Here is a 17,046-nt window from a genome sequence, read left to right as displayed (position 1 = left end):
CCATGTCTTAGCAGCCAAGAGGCTATTTGCTCACCTCTCTGTACTCCATCACTCCCTGAATGTGGCAGAACGTCCCCGTCACAGCAGCCTGTGCCATTCCTGCCAGCCACGGCAAAACCCAAGCCCAGATGAAACCTGCTCAGTGCCAGATATGGCCTGAAATATAGAAAATTCATCTAAAGACTCAAGAGACCAGCAACGAGCTCTTGTCAGCCAGCTGAGCACCCATGTGAAAACCAGCAGTTGTTTCTGGGTGCCCTATTTCGGTCCTTCTGGGATGTATTTTGCAAACGAGAAGGTAGTGGAGTGAGGTCTCGCGTGTGGCATCAACAGACTGTTCAGCGACCACCCCCATGCCGTGCCCATCAGGGTGGCAGCCCTGGGACTCAGCCCCACACCCAGCAGCAGCACGGTGCCTCCTGAACCCCCCGGCCAGGCACAAACAGCATTTCCTCAGGGATACTCACTTTTTTAAACTCAGCACGACTCTTCCCGCTGGGCTTGAAGCTGGGTGCTTGGGTTTGTGGTGAGAGACCCTGTGAAGATCGTGCACACACACGTCACGTTGGGATCCTGCTCCGTAATTCACCCTTTAACAGCATCGATAGACTGCTTGGCCTCTGTAACATCCGTTACAAGCTGGGCTTTGAGCTCAGTTTGCAATATGGGAAATGGGAGCACAGAGGAGCCTCTGGTTTGCCTGAAGCCGTAGAGCCAAGCAGAGAGCTCAAAGGGCTGGAAAACACTGGAAAAGCACCTGATTTCCTAAAAGACTGCTGCTCCACAGAGGAGGGAGTTGCACGGGGCGATGCTGGTCCCCGTGCCTCTCATGACGGAGAGGTTGGCCTTTTGGGCTCTGGTTTGTTTTCACTCAATTTTCCAAAGGTTCCCATCTGCCTCCGATCTGCTCTTCCAGCCTGGTCGGTCTGCTGCTGTCACTGCTTCCCTCCTTCCCAGCACCCTCTGCTGTTTCATCAGCCCTCCTCCTCCTCCTCCTTCATCTCGCTTCGTTCCCTTTGTGCCTCCTTGGAGCCAGCTACAATCAGCCAGCCCCTCCCGGGGACCCCTGCACCCTCCCAGCCAGGCTAGTGGCAGCTGCCCCTGTTTGCTCTGCCCAGACTGGGAAGGGGAAAGGGAAACCTCTGGAAAATCCCAACTCTTGAAGGCAGGAGCTGCAGAAAAGCCAGGCCAGTGCAGGCCCCTGCAAGCAAACATCAGATGGGTTAAACACACAAATGTCACTTTGCAGGACCCTGGAAATAGCCCTGGACTTTGTCCTCTCCCCTGCTAGCGGCGGTCAAAGGGATGGAGGTGCCTCAGAGAAGCCCCTCTCTGACCTACATCGCTCTGCTACAGAGCGGGATGTCGTCTCCACGTGCTGCCTGTAGAGCACATCTGGGAATTTGCTTGGGAGGCAGCTCCCCCCGGGAAGGGATGGGGTGCAGCCGGCTCCAGCGCTGGCTCAGCATGTTGGCAGCGTGACATAAATCACCGCCGCTCTCCTGGCTCGTGCTGCTCCGTCTGCTGAGAGCGCAGGACGTGCGTTCCCTACAGGCGCACCGTGCGGGATAATAAATGCCCCATCTCTGCCCGGAGGCAGTGACAGATCAGCGATTCGTTTAGCTCTGACCTCCTTGCACATGGCACTGTGCAGGACCTGGGGATTCAGCCACGGTGGAAGCCATTCAGACATAACTCGGCCAAGGACAAGGACGCATCCCTCCTCTTTCAAAAAATTTTACCTTCCTAAGGCATTTTTTGGATCCTTGTTACTAGACATCTAAGGACACCAAGACCTTAGAGCATCCCCTCTGAGGCTGGACCAGGCTCCCGTCCTCTTGCAGAGCCTCAGCTGTAAAACCCCAGCAGTCTAGAGAAGGTTTTACACTGGTCCCTGCAAGCATGGATCTGTCCAGAGGAGCAAAACGAATCCATGGAGGACACCTTGACCTGAGCTGCTTGTACACAAGGAGGAAAAGAGACTTCTTGGCAAACCCACCACTTACTAAATTGCTGAACCTGGACAAGCGAAGCTTAAGGAGATGAGGCAGGTGATGTTAAGAGAGCTGGTGTGCTTCTGGGCCGGGATTAGCCGTCAGAAAGATTAACCAGCACTAGAAATCCCAAGAACAGAGGAGAACCACAAACGATGTTAGTGGAGACCCGGCTGAGCAGCCCGAGCAACCGCTGCGTTCCCGACCTGACCTGCTTCCCCCTGCCCACTCCCCTGCCTGCTAATTTTAGGTTAACGGCCTTTTTTCAGCTGCCAAGCCTCCAGCATGCTCCAGGCACTCTGTGAGAACTGAGTCTCTTCTCTGTGGCTTTCCAAAGGGAAATATTCCCTAGGTTTTGAGAGCGGCAGAAGGGACAGCTTCCCACGAAGCAGCAGTAGCTCCTGCGATCTGCCCTTGGAAGTGCCCAGGAAAGATATCTCCTGGACCAGAACTTCTTGAAGGGTATTTTCGTGCCTCACTCAACCTTTTTTGGCACTTTCCGTTTCAGAGGAGCCTCCCGCCTGATGCTAAATGAGTCACCCCCACTGACTGGAAGGCTCCAGCTATTAAAAAGCCTTTATTTCCAGGTGATTTATTAAAAAAAAAAAAAAAAAGGAAAGAAAAAAATCCACTTTGGGGTTCTTACCCTCCTAGATTGGTTGCCTTTGGGTCAAATTTTCTAGCCTTCATCTCTTAATTTTCCTGTTTGAATGAAAGGTGACAATTCCTGCAGGTTCAGCCACTGGAGTCTGAATATAGACCAATATTTTGGGACTCACAGTAAACCTGAGCAGAACAATCCCCTCTAGTTTGCCTAGAAAGCAAACAGAGCCAGATCCTTCCCATAGGGGAGGAATCCATGGACACAGTGATGACTTCCTCAGCAGCTGGAAAGCTTTCACAGTGCAGAGTGCTTTCAAAGGCAGCAGCTCATGCAGCTTTAAATGGGGCAAACTATGCATTGTGCATCTCTCAAGCCCATCGTCCAGCTGGAGGTGGCTTTGAGCAGACCAGCCCACTGAAGTGCCAAGCTGGAGCCAGACCTTGCAAAATTAGTTATTTTAGATGTTTATGCTCAAGCTAATGGGAATGTGGAGGCTTTAGCTGTGTTGAGTCATCCTGTGTAGCAACAAAACCCCAAGTAGAAAAAGACCTGTGAGACCACGTCCCTGCTCCGGAGTGGATGTTATTGCCTTTCCGTAAAGCTCATGAGCTGGGACGATGGACACGGCCTGGCAGAGCTGAGCATGGGGTTTGTCTGCTCACAGGTGAGAGCTCTGCCCATGCACCTTCTGCTGGCACACGAACAAAGAGGCAGCTCCAGCTGCTGCCCGTTTCCTTCCCATGCTTAAGATGTAAACCTGTAGTTATCTGCAAACCTGTAGTTATCTGTGCTGCCATCACGGCTGGTTTCTGAGCTATTTCTCTGGATAACTGGCAAAACACAACAGCAAGATTGATTGTAGAATTGAATTGGATGCTGAGGCTGCTAGCTGCATATCCCAGCCCTACCCCGAGGTCCCAGCACCCTGGAGGCTGTCATCTCTGCAGCAGGTGGGAAAACGCAGGGGAGATGGATGGGGAGAGAGGAATGAGTGATAGCAGACATCTGTCAGTGCATCCCAGAGGCTCTGCTGCCGGATACGGTCCCACTGAATCACAGTGCTGAGAGGTTCAGGGATGGTGTCCTGTCCTGTGGTTGAATACGCTCAGTGCCAAATGGCTGGGATATGGCAAGGGAGGACCGCCCTTCCCCAGTGCACATCTGAGCTGTGACCTGGACTGGTGACCTTGCACAGTCTGGGGCTGACTGTGGTGAATTGGGAGATTAGGCTTTTCTGCAGCCCAGTATCAGCACAGATGGAACCTGACCCAGGCTCCTTTTTCACTAGTGAGCATCATTCCTGCCAGCAGGCATTCCCTGCGGTCAAAAATTCCCCATGCAGAAGCCTGGATGTGAAAGATGTCTCTAGCTTCATACCTGGCTCTGTCCTAGATAGTCTGGGACGTGCACAGGGGAGGTGGAAGGGTCACACTGCAAGGAACAGAGAGCTTCTGCAAGTGGCATATCCTGCTTCCCTTCCCTTCCCGTCATGCACAACTCTCCCGTTCACACATGATGTCCACCACAAAGGTGTTCAAGAAATACACTGAAAAGGGAAACATATCCCTGTCCAGACTGGATCCCTTTTTGCAGACCAGCTTTGTGATTTCCTCTTTTCTCCCGTAATAAACTGCAGTCCTTTGGTTGACCCTCTCTCAGCGGTTAATTATTCTTAATGAAAGAAAAATCCTGGTCGAGTAATGATGGAGGAAAATATCCATGAGAAATACAGTGAGCAAACTGCCAAGGACCTTAAAGTCTATGGAATGAAGCATTATAGGTGTATTAATAATCTCTGTGCTTCTTATTGACTGAGGGACATTATAAAACAAGAAAGCAGACCAATAGACATACCAAGTAAATGACTGGGCTTTTTCTCCAGCTCGAAGCAGTGAGGACCTACAGGTCCATAGTTAACATGTGCCAAGAGAAAAACATCTAATAGAAAGAGGATTTTTACCTACATGGCCAAATTATTTCATCACTGCAACTAGTAGGCAAGCTAGGTTTCCCATCACTTCCCACAATAACCACCTCGTCTCTACACGGGCCGCGGCTGGAGAAACGGAGAAGCTGGAAAGTTTTTGGACTGATGAAATATCAGGAGATTGCCTGTGAGATTATCACAAAGAAAAGATGTGCCAACATCCCCAAACAGGCAAAGAAAATGGGTCGAGAGGATACAGAACTGGACAACACTTTGCTAGACTCTTTTTGGCTGCATGTGCAAAATGTTTTGTACCAGAACCACCCACAGTAGCCATGAATGTTTTCCAAGAGGCGTGATCTCAGGCTTAGAAAGACAGAGGAGCATGGCTTTGGAGGACATAGTCATGCCAAACACCTCCAACAATGGCTGAGTCCGTTTGCAGGTTGCGTTATCCTGAAAGCAGATGGAGACGGGGCCTTGGATCAGCCTTGAGCTTTGAAGGGAGACACCCCCATATCGAAGCTCTTTCCCCTCGAGACTGCCAGTCCCCATCATGCCAAATGGCACGGTTGCTACGAGTAACAGCCGGCACCACCTTCGACACATCCACCGTCTGGCTCCCTCCCATCTCCCAGCGCAATGGCCCAAGCTGGCTAGTGTCTTGGCACAAACCCACCCTCCAATTAAGGCAGAAGAGAAGGAAGGGGAAACCTTCAAAGAAATCCCACCAACAACCCTTACAGGAAAGCTTAAGACCTGCCCAAGCAATTGCCTGATCTGAGTCCTCCTCATACCCTTCCTGGCATGGTCTTGCTCAGCCTCCTACGCCCATCTGCCTCGAGGGCACCAGGTCACTTGGTCTCTGCCCTTTGTGCCACCACAGAGATGTCTTTTATAGAATTTTACATCGTGTTTGGATTTGTATTTTATTTTTATTTTGCTGCTTTTTGCTCTTTGCATCGAGGTCCTGTGCGTCATTCCTTCTGGGTTTTATTTGATTGTCTTTTGGAGATGAGAAGATTAATATTTCATCAAATTGTAGGGGGAATAAATAACCAGATTTGAAAGACATTCAGAATGTCTCCTGCCTTGACTGACATTTACAGACCCGATGAGTGAGGAGGTATTTTTGCCACAAGCCATTTCTGAGGGAGTCATGATCCTTGCCATGATCTCTGCAGGACATTTCCATTGCCCGTGATGCGCCCATGCCCATGATGTTGTGGTCATGCCCAAAGGAAGGGTGTATTGGTTACAACACATGCAACACCGTGGATGTGGCCACACCACTGGTCCCCAGAGGCACAGCAACAGCAACAGCGTTGTGTACACCCGTGCAACTCATGCACATCCATGCAACAGCATCATGGGCGATGCAACAGCATCTTGCTGCTAACGGAGACGCAGCCCCGAACAGGATGACTCGGTGCTGGTGGGGTCGGGCACCTCTCTGTCACACGGTGCATGAAGGTAGAGCACTTTTGGGTGGTGGATTGGTGGGATCAGTCTCCAGAGTAAAACTGTGGAGTTTTTCCCAACCACAAATCATTTTGGTTGATCAGAAATGCCAATCTGCTGGTTGGCAAATTTCAGTTGACTTAGCTAAAAGCATTTTGATTGAGGAAAATAATTTTTATGACTATTGTTATGATTAGGTTAGCGTTCTGCCTTGAGGTTTAATTAGCTGTAAAACCAAAAGCTTTTGTGTTTCTCTTCTACTCAAAACTGACACTTCCTCCCAGAATAAATTTGAAAAATATGACAAGCTATTTTAAGAAACTCAGAAATCAAATGAGACCTTTAGTTAGATCCCAGATCTTTGTGGGTTTCCCAGCTTCCTTCAGTTTGCTTGTTTTGATTTGCAATTTCAGTGTTTTTGTTAACATGGCATCTCCTATTGACACACACAATCTGCGGAGGGAAGGGGAGGAGAAAGGGCAGGAGGGAATTATCCGTGTGCTGAAGGAATCAGTCATTTGCTGCATGGAGCAACGAGTCAGAGCACAACCCAACCCAGTGCGTGTTTTAGTTGGGTTTTCCTTCTACTGGGAGGACACTGGTTTCTCTCCCTGTATGACTTCATGGACAACTTCTGGATCTCCAGCAGAATTTGACAGAACAGACAGAGGTCTGAAGCATCCAGAGGCCACCCAAGCCTTTTTCAAGGTCTTCAGGACCAAGAAACCTTCCTGCCAGCCCAGCTCTTAAGTAATAACTGTTAAAAGAGGTTGTTGATTGAGTAACAAGACTTCGACTTCCCTCCCTGCAACGTATTCTGCGGGGCTGTGGTTTAAGCTTTCCTGCTCTGCCTTTCAGAGCAGCGTAAGGCTTGCAGGGATGAGGCAGGCTGTACAGAGCGCTCAAACACACCAGGGCTACCCGAATTTGGGGCACGATTACATGATGTGGTGACCTGGAATGAGGGAAACCTGGTCCTAGAAACGCCTTTCTTTTGTCATGCAGGATTTGAGAACGTGTTCTTCCCCTCACTGCAGGTCTAGGAGGAGGGAAAAGGGTCAGACACAGGACTGAAAGCCTGAAACTGGATTTTAAAACCAGGGCAAAAAGCAAGTCCCCCAGGAGAAACTTGCTGTGTTGGGTTGGGTTTTTTTGTCACCCTGCACTTGAGCAGCTTCAGCGAGCACCACACTGAAAAATCATCCTCTGCTTCATTCAATTTACGCAGAAAAGAAACGGTCTCAACCCACGAGTAGGGAAACTGAGGCAAGTTGCTGATCTCAGCCTTGCTTTCATCTGAGAAGCCAAACTTCCACCAACCTGATCTATATGTCCCTGACACTGAGGATCACTTTTTCCCTACAGACGTCCCACCTGGAAGCAAAGCCCCATGGCCCACACTCCTACCCATGCCCCATGCGGGAAGCAGGGACATGTGTGCTGGGTTCCCTCAGCACAGGGACCAGTCCCGATCTTGTCCCCCATTTTGCAGGACAGACCCACACAGCAGCATGTTCTTCCCAAGCAAGGGGAGAGGATGGCTGCAGGGCACAAGGCAGGAGCTCTGCGGTGGTGTAAGTCACACAAAGAGCCCCATAGAGCAGCTGTCATAGAGCTGCTCAGAAACAAGAGTGTCAAACCATAGGCAGTTACATAAAATAATAATATATCAAAGGCAGATAAAGTCAGGCTAAATCGCTCCACTCCCTCCTTTCCTGGAGATCCGATATTTCTCTTCATTCTCCCCATCCCTAATACCCGTCTCCCACGTTTGTCTCTGCGCCACACCAAGGAGCTTGAGATTAACCATGACGAATGGACTGATTTCCTCGTCTCAGGGACTGTTTTATTTTTTCTTTGCCACGTCTGACAAGTTTCATTTTACTATAAATCCCCTCAATTAGGCCTTTCAAACAACACTGCAGCCGTTTCCCTGACATATGGGGAAGGAATTATCTTCATGTCCCTGGCAACCAATTCCTTGACTAAAAATAGTTGATGTTCACTTTTCCTTCCTCCCGTCACCCCACACTTTGGGCACCTGAGAAGAGTGTGGCCATTACATGTGTCCCACTCGGTGGCCATGGGCAGGCTGAGATGGCCAAGGACAATCCCCAAGGTGTTGACATGGAAACAGGGTCTCCTGTGCCCTGGGGTGCACAAAGTCCTGAGCAGCCCCCAAAACCAGAGCATGGAGCTGTGTCCTAGACCCACGATGCACTCAGTGGACAGGTTGAATCCAGGCTGCTCGAGGGTGTGGGACTTTTCTTAAGCCTTTTTTAGAAAATTTTGCCTTTTTGCTTGGACTTATTTGAAGTGGAAGGTAACGCAAGGGTGGCTCTGGAGTGCGTCTCATCCTGTCGCTTGTCAGGGGTAGGGATGTTAGGAGACCTAAGAAACAAACAGTTTCCTGAATTTACCAGAGCTTTACATATTTTCAAACTTCTTTGCCAACGCGATGACACAGTTGATTAAATCCAGCTAATGCCGGAAGATTTATGTCTGTGTTGTTTATTCCCTCTGATTACTGGGCCAGGAGCATTTACCCTTTGGAGTCTGGGATGGGTCACTGGTTGCACCCATGTTCTGGGGTGCAGCCCCAGCTGGTCACTCGTGCCTTGGTCCAGCAGATGCAGGAAGGGCCTTGATCACCTCCTGCCTTCTCCCATGCTTCAGAGACAGAAAGTGGCTCAGCAAAGATGGATGGAGGCTTCGGCCGTGAATCCATCAAGGGACGTTGCCCTCCTATTGATCCGTCTACAACACGTCATGGTCTGCAGTCGTTTCCAAAGGCAGCGGCTGTGGCTGGGATGAAGAGGAGAGTGTGGTCCAGCACCCTGTGAGAGGCTGTTGGTGGATGCACCAGCATCAGGTAGGGGAAACATCTTTGGTCCCTCTAGGATGGTGACCTCAAAGGCAATGTCTTCTGTCACCCCCTTCCCAGCAACACACCTTGGCTCTTATTTCCTCAAGGAAAGAAGAAACCATAACTTGTTGCCTGGCTTTCTGCTGCCAGGTCACCATGGGCAGGTGGAGCCTGGCTCATTCCTCACAAGCCCCAGGTGCATGCAGAAAGGATGCCCTGAAACTGCCCTGGTATGGGGGAGCAGGTTTCACCCAGACAGAGATTTGTCCAGCTCAGAGATGGACCCAAGCCTGGCCACAGTGTCCCCAAGAGATAATGGGATGTGAGGGACCCCTCCCTAAGAGGCCAGGGTGGAGGCTCAGGTGGCACAGAGAGGTGTGACACAGAACCCTTAAGGTCTGAGGGTCGGGCTAGGGGGGAATGTCATTAGCCAAGACTCCAAGAGCATCATCCAGGCCCCCCTGCACCCCACTCCTGCTCCCCACCCTCCCCCAGGACACACATTCCCCAAAACAGTGCTCCCCTCCTCTTTTAGTTCAAGCTCCCTTGCTCCAGCCCCATCACCTCTGCCCCTTCCATCACCATCCTCGAAGAAAAAAACACCCTCCCAGCAGCACCCCTACCTCCTCTGTGACTCAGTTTCCCCCCGTTATGACTAGGTGCCCCCACCACAGCCCTATTGCATGGAAGGACCTACATCCATCTCCTCTACATCCCATCCTGGTCTCAGGAGCATCTCTCTCTCGAGGAAGGTCTGAAGCCTCTTCCACCCCATCCCCATGGGAAGGGGAAAAGGGCTTTCGCCTCCTCTGCGTTCACCAACCGCTTTGTGAACGGACTGCAAAGGGCAGCAGCGGAGCCCTCCACCCCCCCACCCCCCCACCCCGCCTTCCCCTAGCCCCTCTGCCAGAGCCCTGGAGCCAAATTCCCGAATACAGAGACCCTCCCGAAAATTGCAGCCCCAAGCCCTTTGCATATGCACAAGGTGCCCACAGCGTCCGCAGCAGCAAAATGGGAGTGCAGGGGGAGAGCCTGGGGAGGGGGGGGGGGTGGGGTGGGGGTCCCTGGACCGGTGGGAAGTTTCTGCTGCTAAAGATGCTGAGGGAGGGAAGGAGAAAGGAGGGGGGAAAAAAACAGAGTTGGAAGGCAATAGGGAGGTGGAGGAAGGAAAAGGGGAGGAGGAAGAGGAGGAGGGAGAGAAGGGGGGAGCAGAAGGCTGGTGAGGAGGGATGTAGCCCATCGCCAGGCGAGCTGGAAGGTGGGAAGCCAGAGGACCGGCTCCGGGGGAGGTTATAAAAGGCAGGAGCGGGTCTCTGAGCAAAGGGGAAGGCGAAAGGTACCTGCCCCTGCCCCTGCCCCTGCCCGCCTCCGGGCAGCCCCGCCGGGACCGGGACACGCACCCGCTCCGGGACCCGCACCCAGACCCGCACCCGCACCCGGACCCGGACCCGCACCCGCTCCTTCGCACGAAGCCCGGAGGATTTTCTCCCTGACGGCAGAAGGAGCCCAGCAGGAGCCGGGAGCGCTGCCAGCCATGCCCCGGAGAGCTGGGCACAGGGGCACTTAAGGATGGTGCCCAGCCTACGTCCTGCCCTCCTCCTCCTCCTCCTCCTGCAGGTAAGATGCTTTTCAGTCCTCTTCTCCTGGAAGAGCCCTTCTGCCTTCCTCCCCAGCACCCCTCTTCTCCGCAATGACTTTTCCATTTCTTTGAAGGAAGGGAAAAGTAAAAGGAGAAAGCGCTACACAAAGGGCCCTCGGGAGAATTCCTCCAGTCGAGGCAGGGCAGCTTGGCGAGAGCTCATGATGCCCCAAAACTAGCGGGGAAGGGGCTGGAGTCAGTGAAAGGATCATTGGGGGGGGGGACGGACTTGCAGCCAGGTCCTCCCTGGCACAGCTCAGCTTCTCCCAGCAGCTCCCTGCCTCATACCTCCCAGTGAAACCAGCTGCCACCAGTTTCCTTTAGGCTGCTGGGAGGGGGCGGCTGCTGTGGGGGTGTGATGAATGGGGACAGTACAAACACGATGTTGAGTTGTAGCCCCCTTAATTGATTTCCTAAAGAGACCTCTCCTCTCCCCCCCACCCACAAAGCACAAGACTTTCCTCTCTCAATCGCTCGCTGTAGCCGCTGCTAATTTTGCAGCTCTGCACAAAATGCAAATGCTTTGTCAGAAGCGATATTCCTCCTCCCCGAGGGCTCATCGAGACAGGAAATGTTCCCAGCCCAAAGCATGTTTAAATCCCAAACCCTGGGGAAACGAGGGGGCAAAAAGGCTCCCAGTGAAATCCTGAACGTTTTTTGAACAAACCTAGATAGGCAGTTCAACAAAACGATCAGGTTTTTGATTAAACCTCTGTGTCGAGCAGGTTAAAAGAAAAAAACGTGCCTGGCTCTCTGCAAAATGCTGTCTCAGTGGCCCAGTTGTGACTGCAGAGTTGTAACAGCAGAAAAAGTGGAGGGTCAGCTCTCCCCCTCAGCACCGTTGCGGTTCGTACCCCACGGACTGGTTTCTCACTGTGCCTTGCTGGTGGTAAGAGCAGGGAGGAGTATTTAGCTGCACCTTTGGGATAGGAAAGTTCTCACCTAAGTGATAAGAAGAGCTGACATGCACCAAGCAACCTCTTTGCCAAGTTAGCGTTGCTTTTAAAAGCTCCTTTTCTGAGCAGCTGCTTTCTTCTGTAACTGCACACCCCTCAGCCTGTTTTATAAGAGCTCTTTTGCAGTCATATTCCTTGGTTCAGGTCTTATTTAACCCTAATGTAAGAAATGAAGGAGAAAGAGCAGGATCTCTTCCCCCCAGCCCAGGTCCTTCTTGGCTGATATGTGGGGACACCGCTGGCAAAGCCACAGACCCAGTGCGACAGGGGCAGGGTCTGAGAGGGGGCCAGCCCGGCGAGCACAACAGCTCCTGATAGCTGCTGTGTGAGCAAAGAGTGGTCAGAACAAAAGCCTGAAGGTGCTGAGACACAGCACTTCCTCTGCTAAAGCTCCACCAGCTCGGGGGTTTCCCTAGCCATCCCTAGGTGTTCCCCAAGGACAGTCTCCTTGTGAAGACAGGAGGCCAAATCCTCAAAAAGCTCCCACAGTTTGAGAGCAAAACCACTCCTGGGCTGGGGCTGGGACCAGGAGGGGTCATAAAAACCAGCCCAAGCAAAGAGAAGTCTCTCCCAGCCAGCTCCAAAAAGAAACACCCAATTGACAAAATACTCCTTGGCAACAAAACTGTCTCTTTTTTCTTATCAATATATGCATTCAAAATTCAGACCCCTTTCCAGCACAATCCCAAGCCTCTCCCGGGGACAGCACGGGCTAAAAGACAATGAAACTCCAGCCTGAAGCGAGTGTGTCCCTGCAGCCAAGTGTACCTGCAGCAGCGTCCAGCCTGCAAGTGCAGGGACCTGCAGCAGCCTGGCTCCGCTGGAGAGCCGAGCAGGGATGAGCCTCCCCTGCTTGGGCAGGTTTTGCAGCCTGCAGATCCCTGGGCTGGCACAGCTAAGGTGTTCCCCGTGCATCTGGCCAGCACCTCCAGTTTAGCATCAATTTGCCCACCTTGTCTGGCTGGGTAGATATCTCTCGGGGGGGTTAGACAGACGGACGGGGAGATAGGCAGCCAAAGTTGCTGCAAAATGCTCTCTGGCATCCTGCACATCATTTAAACAAACTGAAGAAGTGATTAGAGAAAAACAGTTCACCTGCAGTTTTGTCAGGAGCTCATGACATTTCTGGGGCTGGTGAAACTGTTTGCAAATGTATTTTTATGAAAAATCAGGGTTTGATGCTGGGGGAGGGGTGGTTTCCTCTCTCCCTCGATCACCTCCCAGCAGCAATAAGCCCCAAAAACAGCCCCCCTGCCCCTTCACAGCTCAAATCCTTGCATAAGATGCGGAGCTGCAGTAGCAGGACACGCTGACCCTGGAGATCTCTTCCAGTCCTTGCGTTCCTTAAAAGCTGGAGTTGATTCAGCGTGTACGAAATCATCCCCGTGGTTTCACATCTCTAGTGAAGAAGTGAATGGAAATGGCACAGCCTGTTCCCAGAATAGCTGCTCCATCGCCACAGGATGAACACACAGAAATACGATGAGAATAGCCCCGCACAGCCGGCACAACCCTGCCCTGAAACACAGCTCTGCTCACCACAAATCCTGCACGGGGACAGCCCAGAAGTTTGTTGCGAGCGACAAGCTCGAGCTGAGGTCTGAGTCGGCAGCATTTAGAGAGGCTGCATCCCTGGTTTCATCTTGGAGAACAGTATCTGGACCCAAAGGAAAGCACAAATCATTGGCATGGGGTTCCCTCAACAAACCGAGCCGAGGAGCCGTTGTCCAACGCTTGAGAGCTGTCACTCATGGGCGGGTGGCTCGTTCTGAAGATGGTGTAACATACCCAGAGGCCCATCTGTTGTTTTTTCCTTTTTTCCCTAACTGTATTTCGAGCTAATAGAAGAGACTCTGCGGTGTCCTGCTTTATCAATGAGTCACCCACCCAGAAGCAATCGCCTACGCTCACATGGCAGAGGGCAAAGGGTGTTGGCCTTTTGCAGATCATAGGACCTCTTCCACTCTGAAATCCTGTACTGTTCATCCTGGAAAGGCAGTGGCAGATGCACCTTTGATGTGGCCAGGCTTTCCCAGCTGTGAATGGAGATAAACTGGGGGAAAATCATAGGTGAATTAAATAGTGGATGTTCAGCCCAAGGTATGACCCCAAAAAAGGTGATGGGTGAAGGAAAGGGCTTGGGACACCCGAGATGTGGGTCTTGGGAGGCAGCCAGGGAAAACAAATCTCCAACCCCAAAATGAAAATATCTGTGAATGCACAAGGGTCCCATATGCACAATCTGCAGGAGAGTTTAATACAACCACCTTAGAAAAGCTGCCCTCCGCTACGCTTGTGTCCATCACTCCAGCTCTTCTTTAGCAGCCATTGCTCTGGAGAATCCAGATGCCACAGGAGCCACTTTGATTCATGCAGTGTCCCCTTCCCCAGCTTGTTTGTGCCTTTTGCTTCCAACACCCGAATGCCATTATTCTTTTTTTCACCTGTCCCCGTAGATCCATGCCCCTTTTGATAGATAAATGAAGTCGGAATTATTTATGGCAAGTGAGAGAGACCAGAGCTTAATCCAGGAAAACCTTTAATTGCTCATAAATCAGGTTTTACAGGGCATTCATTTAGCCCTGATTGATATTCTTTTGTTAGGATCTGCATCCAGCACGCTCAGAGAGAGACCCCAAACAGAATAAATACTCACACCAAAGCTTCTGTCTACACGCCACAGGGCCTGGCCCTCTAATATGGCTAAATTCATCAATTCACAGATTTTCATGCCAGATGGAGGCATTCTCACTGCCTGCTCTTCCCCCCGCGGAACATCAGCCACTGAAAATCCCCCCGTGGTTCTTGCTCTGAGCCTCGTTCTGCCGCCTGCGCTTTGCCTTGATGCCTTTGACGATGCCCGAAAGCAAGTGAAGGGGCAACGGGGAGCTCGTTAGTAGAGCGGGGGTCTCGGAGAAACCTTGAGCTGGGGGGTGGCAGAGCAGGTCACTGTCAGGGCTGAGGCAGGGGGTTGTAGAAGGGGGTCCTTCATGGACCAGATGCTCCCCAGGGGTTTAATTTGTGGCTTCTACTGGGGATGAGACTTACCCAAGTGAAAGCCCTCAAGGTGAAGGTGGTAGGAAGCTCACCAGCTGCAGAAGATGGTGCAGAGGAGATAAAGGCAAAGGGATCCCCCATAGTGGAGAAAAGACAGGGGACAGGGAGGGCTGGAGGCACCCTGGCCACCCCCAAACACATTCGAGGGGCAGCTCTTTCGGTCTGGCTTTTCAGGGCCACCTCCAGCCTCTGACTGCGGCGTTGGCAAGACATGCTGCTCTGTGCCCTCCCTTCCTGCGCCGCTGATGTTGCTCTGCCATCTGAGGTTGGCATCCAGCTCTGTTAACATTCACTGTATTTAACACCCAAAGTCTGGCAGCTTTTCGTGGAGGCTTGGGGCCAAGAGCAGGCTCGATCCCAGCCTGACACCCCAGGGAACCTCAGCAAAGGTCCAGGGTGGAGAGACTGTGTTCAGCCCTTCCCCAGCCTGTATGTCCCAGATCTTTCTTCCACATCAAGTGTCTCAGGGGGCAGCAAGCCCAGCCAAGCTGGGCAGCAGAACCGAGGACTGAGAAAGGTCCCTACAGCAAGGAGGATGCCAGGGTGGCTGGAGTTAACCACCTGTCCCAGGAGGGTCTCAGTGGTCATCACCATCCATCAGTCCCACCAACTTCTCCAGCTTTGTGCGAAGCTGCTGGCTCACACTGCTTTGTTCTGTTAATCGCTCCGCTCTCCAACTCCAGCCCTTTCAGCGGTGGAAAACCCAAGTCCCATCTTTGGTTGCTAATTAGGCTACGAGCCGTCTATCTTGCTGCTCAGAGCTGTCAGCCCTTCCTGCCACGCAGATCCGCTCTCGTTTGAGGCAATAAGATATCGAGGGGGGACAAGCCTGTCTCTGGGTAGAGCAGTGCGGGGGGTTGGTGTTTGACTCAGATGTGAATATATTAATTAATACCCACAGATTGCTTCGGAGAGGGAAAGCACTGCAGGGGGACGTTAATTCCTAATTGTTATTAATTGAATTTTGCTGCTAGGTCAGTGGCAGGTCACACAGACTGACACCGTGCGTGTGTGTGTGTGACTTGGCTGCTCACACCCATACAGCAGCGAGACCCTCAGCCTCCTCGTGCCGAAGAGTTGATGATGTTCTCACCCCACTGGGCTGCATCTCCTGGCCCAGGGGATCTGCCACCCTGTGTCCTTCATGGTCACAGGGAACGGCTCCGAAAAACTCCGTGGCATTGCATCAGGACAGGGCTGGTGGGTCTGGATAGGAGCGACCTGCCCCGCGTGGTGCAGCACAGCCCGAGCAACCTTGTGCAAGTGACACTCAGTGCCTCAGTTTCCCTTCTGGGACAGCCTTGACTTGGTGGGTGGTGGAACACCGACTGCAGCTGGTGTTTGCCGTGCGTGTGGGATGCAGTAAACACTGAAGCAGTGTCAGGTTTTGGTGTCTGAGTCGTGCCGCGAGGACTGGTGGGGGCTGGCGGATCCCGCTGCAGGAAACGTGGGGCTGAAAGGAAGGAGCACGCTGCTCCGCAAGGTCCGGAGTTAATCCAGTCCCATCGGCATCTGCGGTGATGCTGCCCAGTATGTAAAGCGGAGAGGTTAGCGGAGCCTGGAAGGGAGCTGGATGGATGCTGAGGCGACAGCAGTGGAGCCATTGGTAGCTCCCAACAGAGGAGAAGCCGCTGCCAATGTGGGGTCCCACGGGGCCCGTGCAGCTCCCAGCAGAACCGCCGATCCCACGGGACCAACTCCCTGGGACCCCCGTGCAAAGTGGCTGCTCCTGGAAAAGCAGATTGCTTTGCCTTTCCTGTGCTGCTGAACGTTCAGCTGAAGCTCTCCAGGGTTTTGGCAGGCTGGGAAAGGTGGTGGAGGTGTTCTGCACTGCAGAGCATGATCTGCCGTAGCCTGTGTCAAAGCAGGGCTGGGAGGGCAGAGGGACACGGCCCCTCTCTGGCCCGAGCACGACCCACCGCCGTTTTGGGGCTGTTGAGGCAAGTTTGGCTCCAGCCTGGCCAGGCTGGGACCTGCTGGGCACCATGTGGCAGCTTACGGCAGCGATGCTCTGGCAGCCAAAGCTCTCCAAGGACGGAGCTTTGACCTGTTCTCTCTCCAAAGCCTGGGGAGGGGTTAAAGCAACCTGCAAAGGGCAAAATGACTGAGAGCCCGACCATCAGGGTACCAGATCAAGGATGCTTTCGACTTGTGCAAACCCACCTGCAGCTGCCGCCTTCCCCAGTTTGTCCCCCTCGAGCTGGGGCTGGCGGGAGTGGGAAAAAAAACTCTGCCTCTGTCAAGAGCGTTGGCCACATTGCAGCGAGACAAGACTCAGAGCCTCGTGAAAGAGCTGTCGGGGTTTTTTGTGGTTCGGGAAACCTTTTTTTTCTTTCTTTCTTCCTTCTGTAGCTGTTTCAGTCCATTTACAAAGCCTGCCAAGAGCCAGAGGCTGAGCTCCATCCGTACCCCTCCATCCATACTCTTCCATCCGTACCCCTCCATCCATACCCCTCCATCCGTACCCCTCCATCCGTACCCACCTCTAGCTGTAGTTTGGTCCATTTTGCTGCTCAGTGCCAAGACCTCTCCCTGAGTCTGG

At 52.6% G+C, this 17,046-nt stretch overlaps 1 protein-coding gene across 1 annotated transcript in view; it reads left to right on the top strand.

Annotated features, from left to right (window-relative positions):
- The first annotated feature begins 10,421 nt into the window (after positions 1-10,421).
- The window catches only part of CRHR1 (corticotropin releasing hormone receptor 1), a 28,198-nt gene continuing 21,573 nt past the window's right edge, over positions 10,422-17,046 (top strand). Inside the window, exon 1 of the mRNA XM_086626374.1 lies at positions 10,422-10,469. Within this exon, the coding sequence (XP_086482500.1) occupies positions 10,422-10,469 (48 nt within the window). The remainder of the gene's footprint in view (positions 10,470-17,046) is intronic.

The sequence above is a fragment of the Tauraco erythrolophus genome, chromosome 25 (genome assembly GCF_009769465.1).
Source record: "Tauraco erythrolophus isolate bTauEry1 chromosome 25, bTauEry1.pri, whole genome shotgun sequence".
NCBI classification, from domain to species: Eukaryota; Metazoa; Chordata; class Aves; order Musophagiformes; family Musophagidae; genus Tauraco; species Tauraco erythrolophus.
This window is presented reverse-complemented; position numbering and strand designations above follow the sequence as displayed.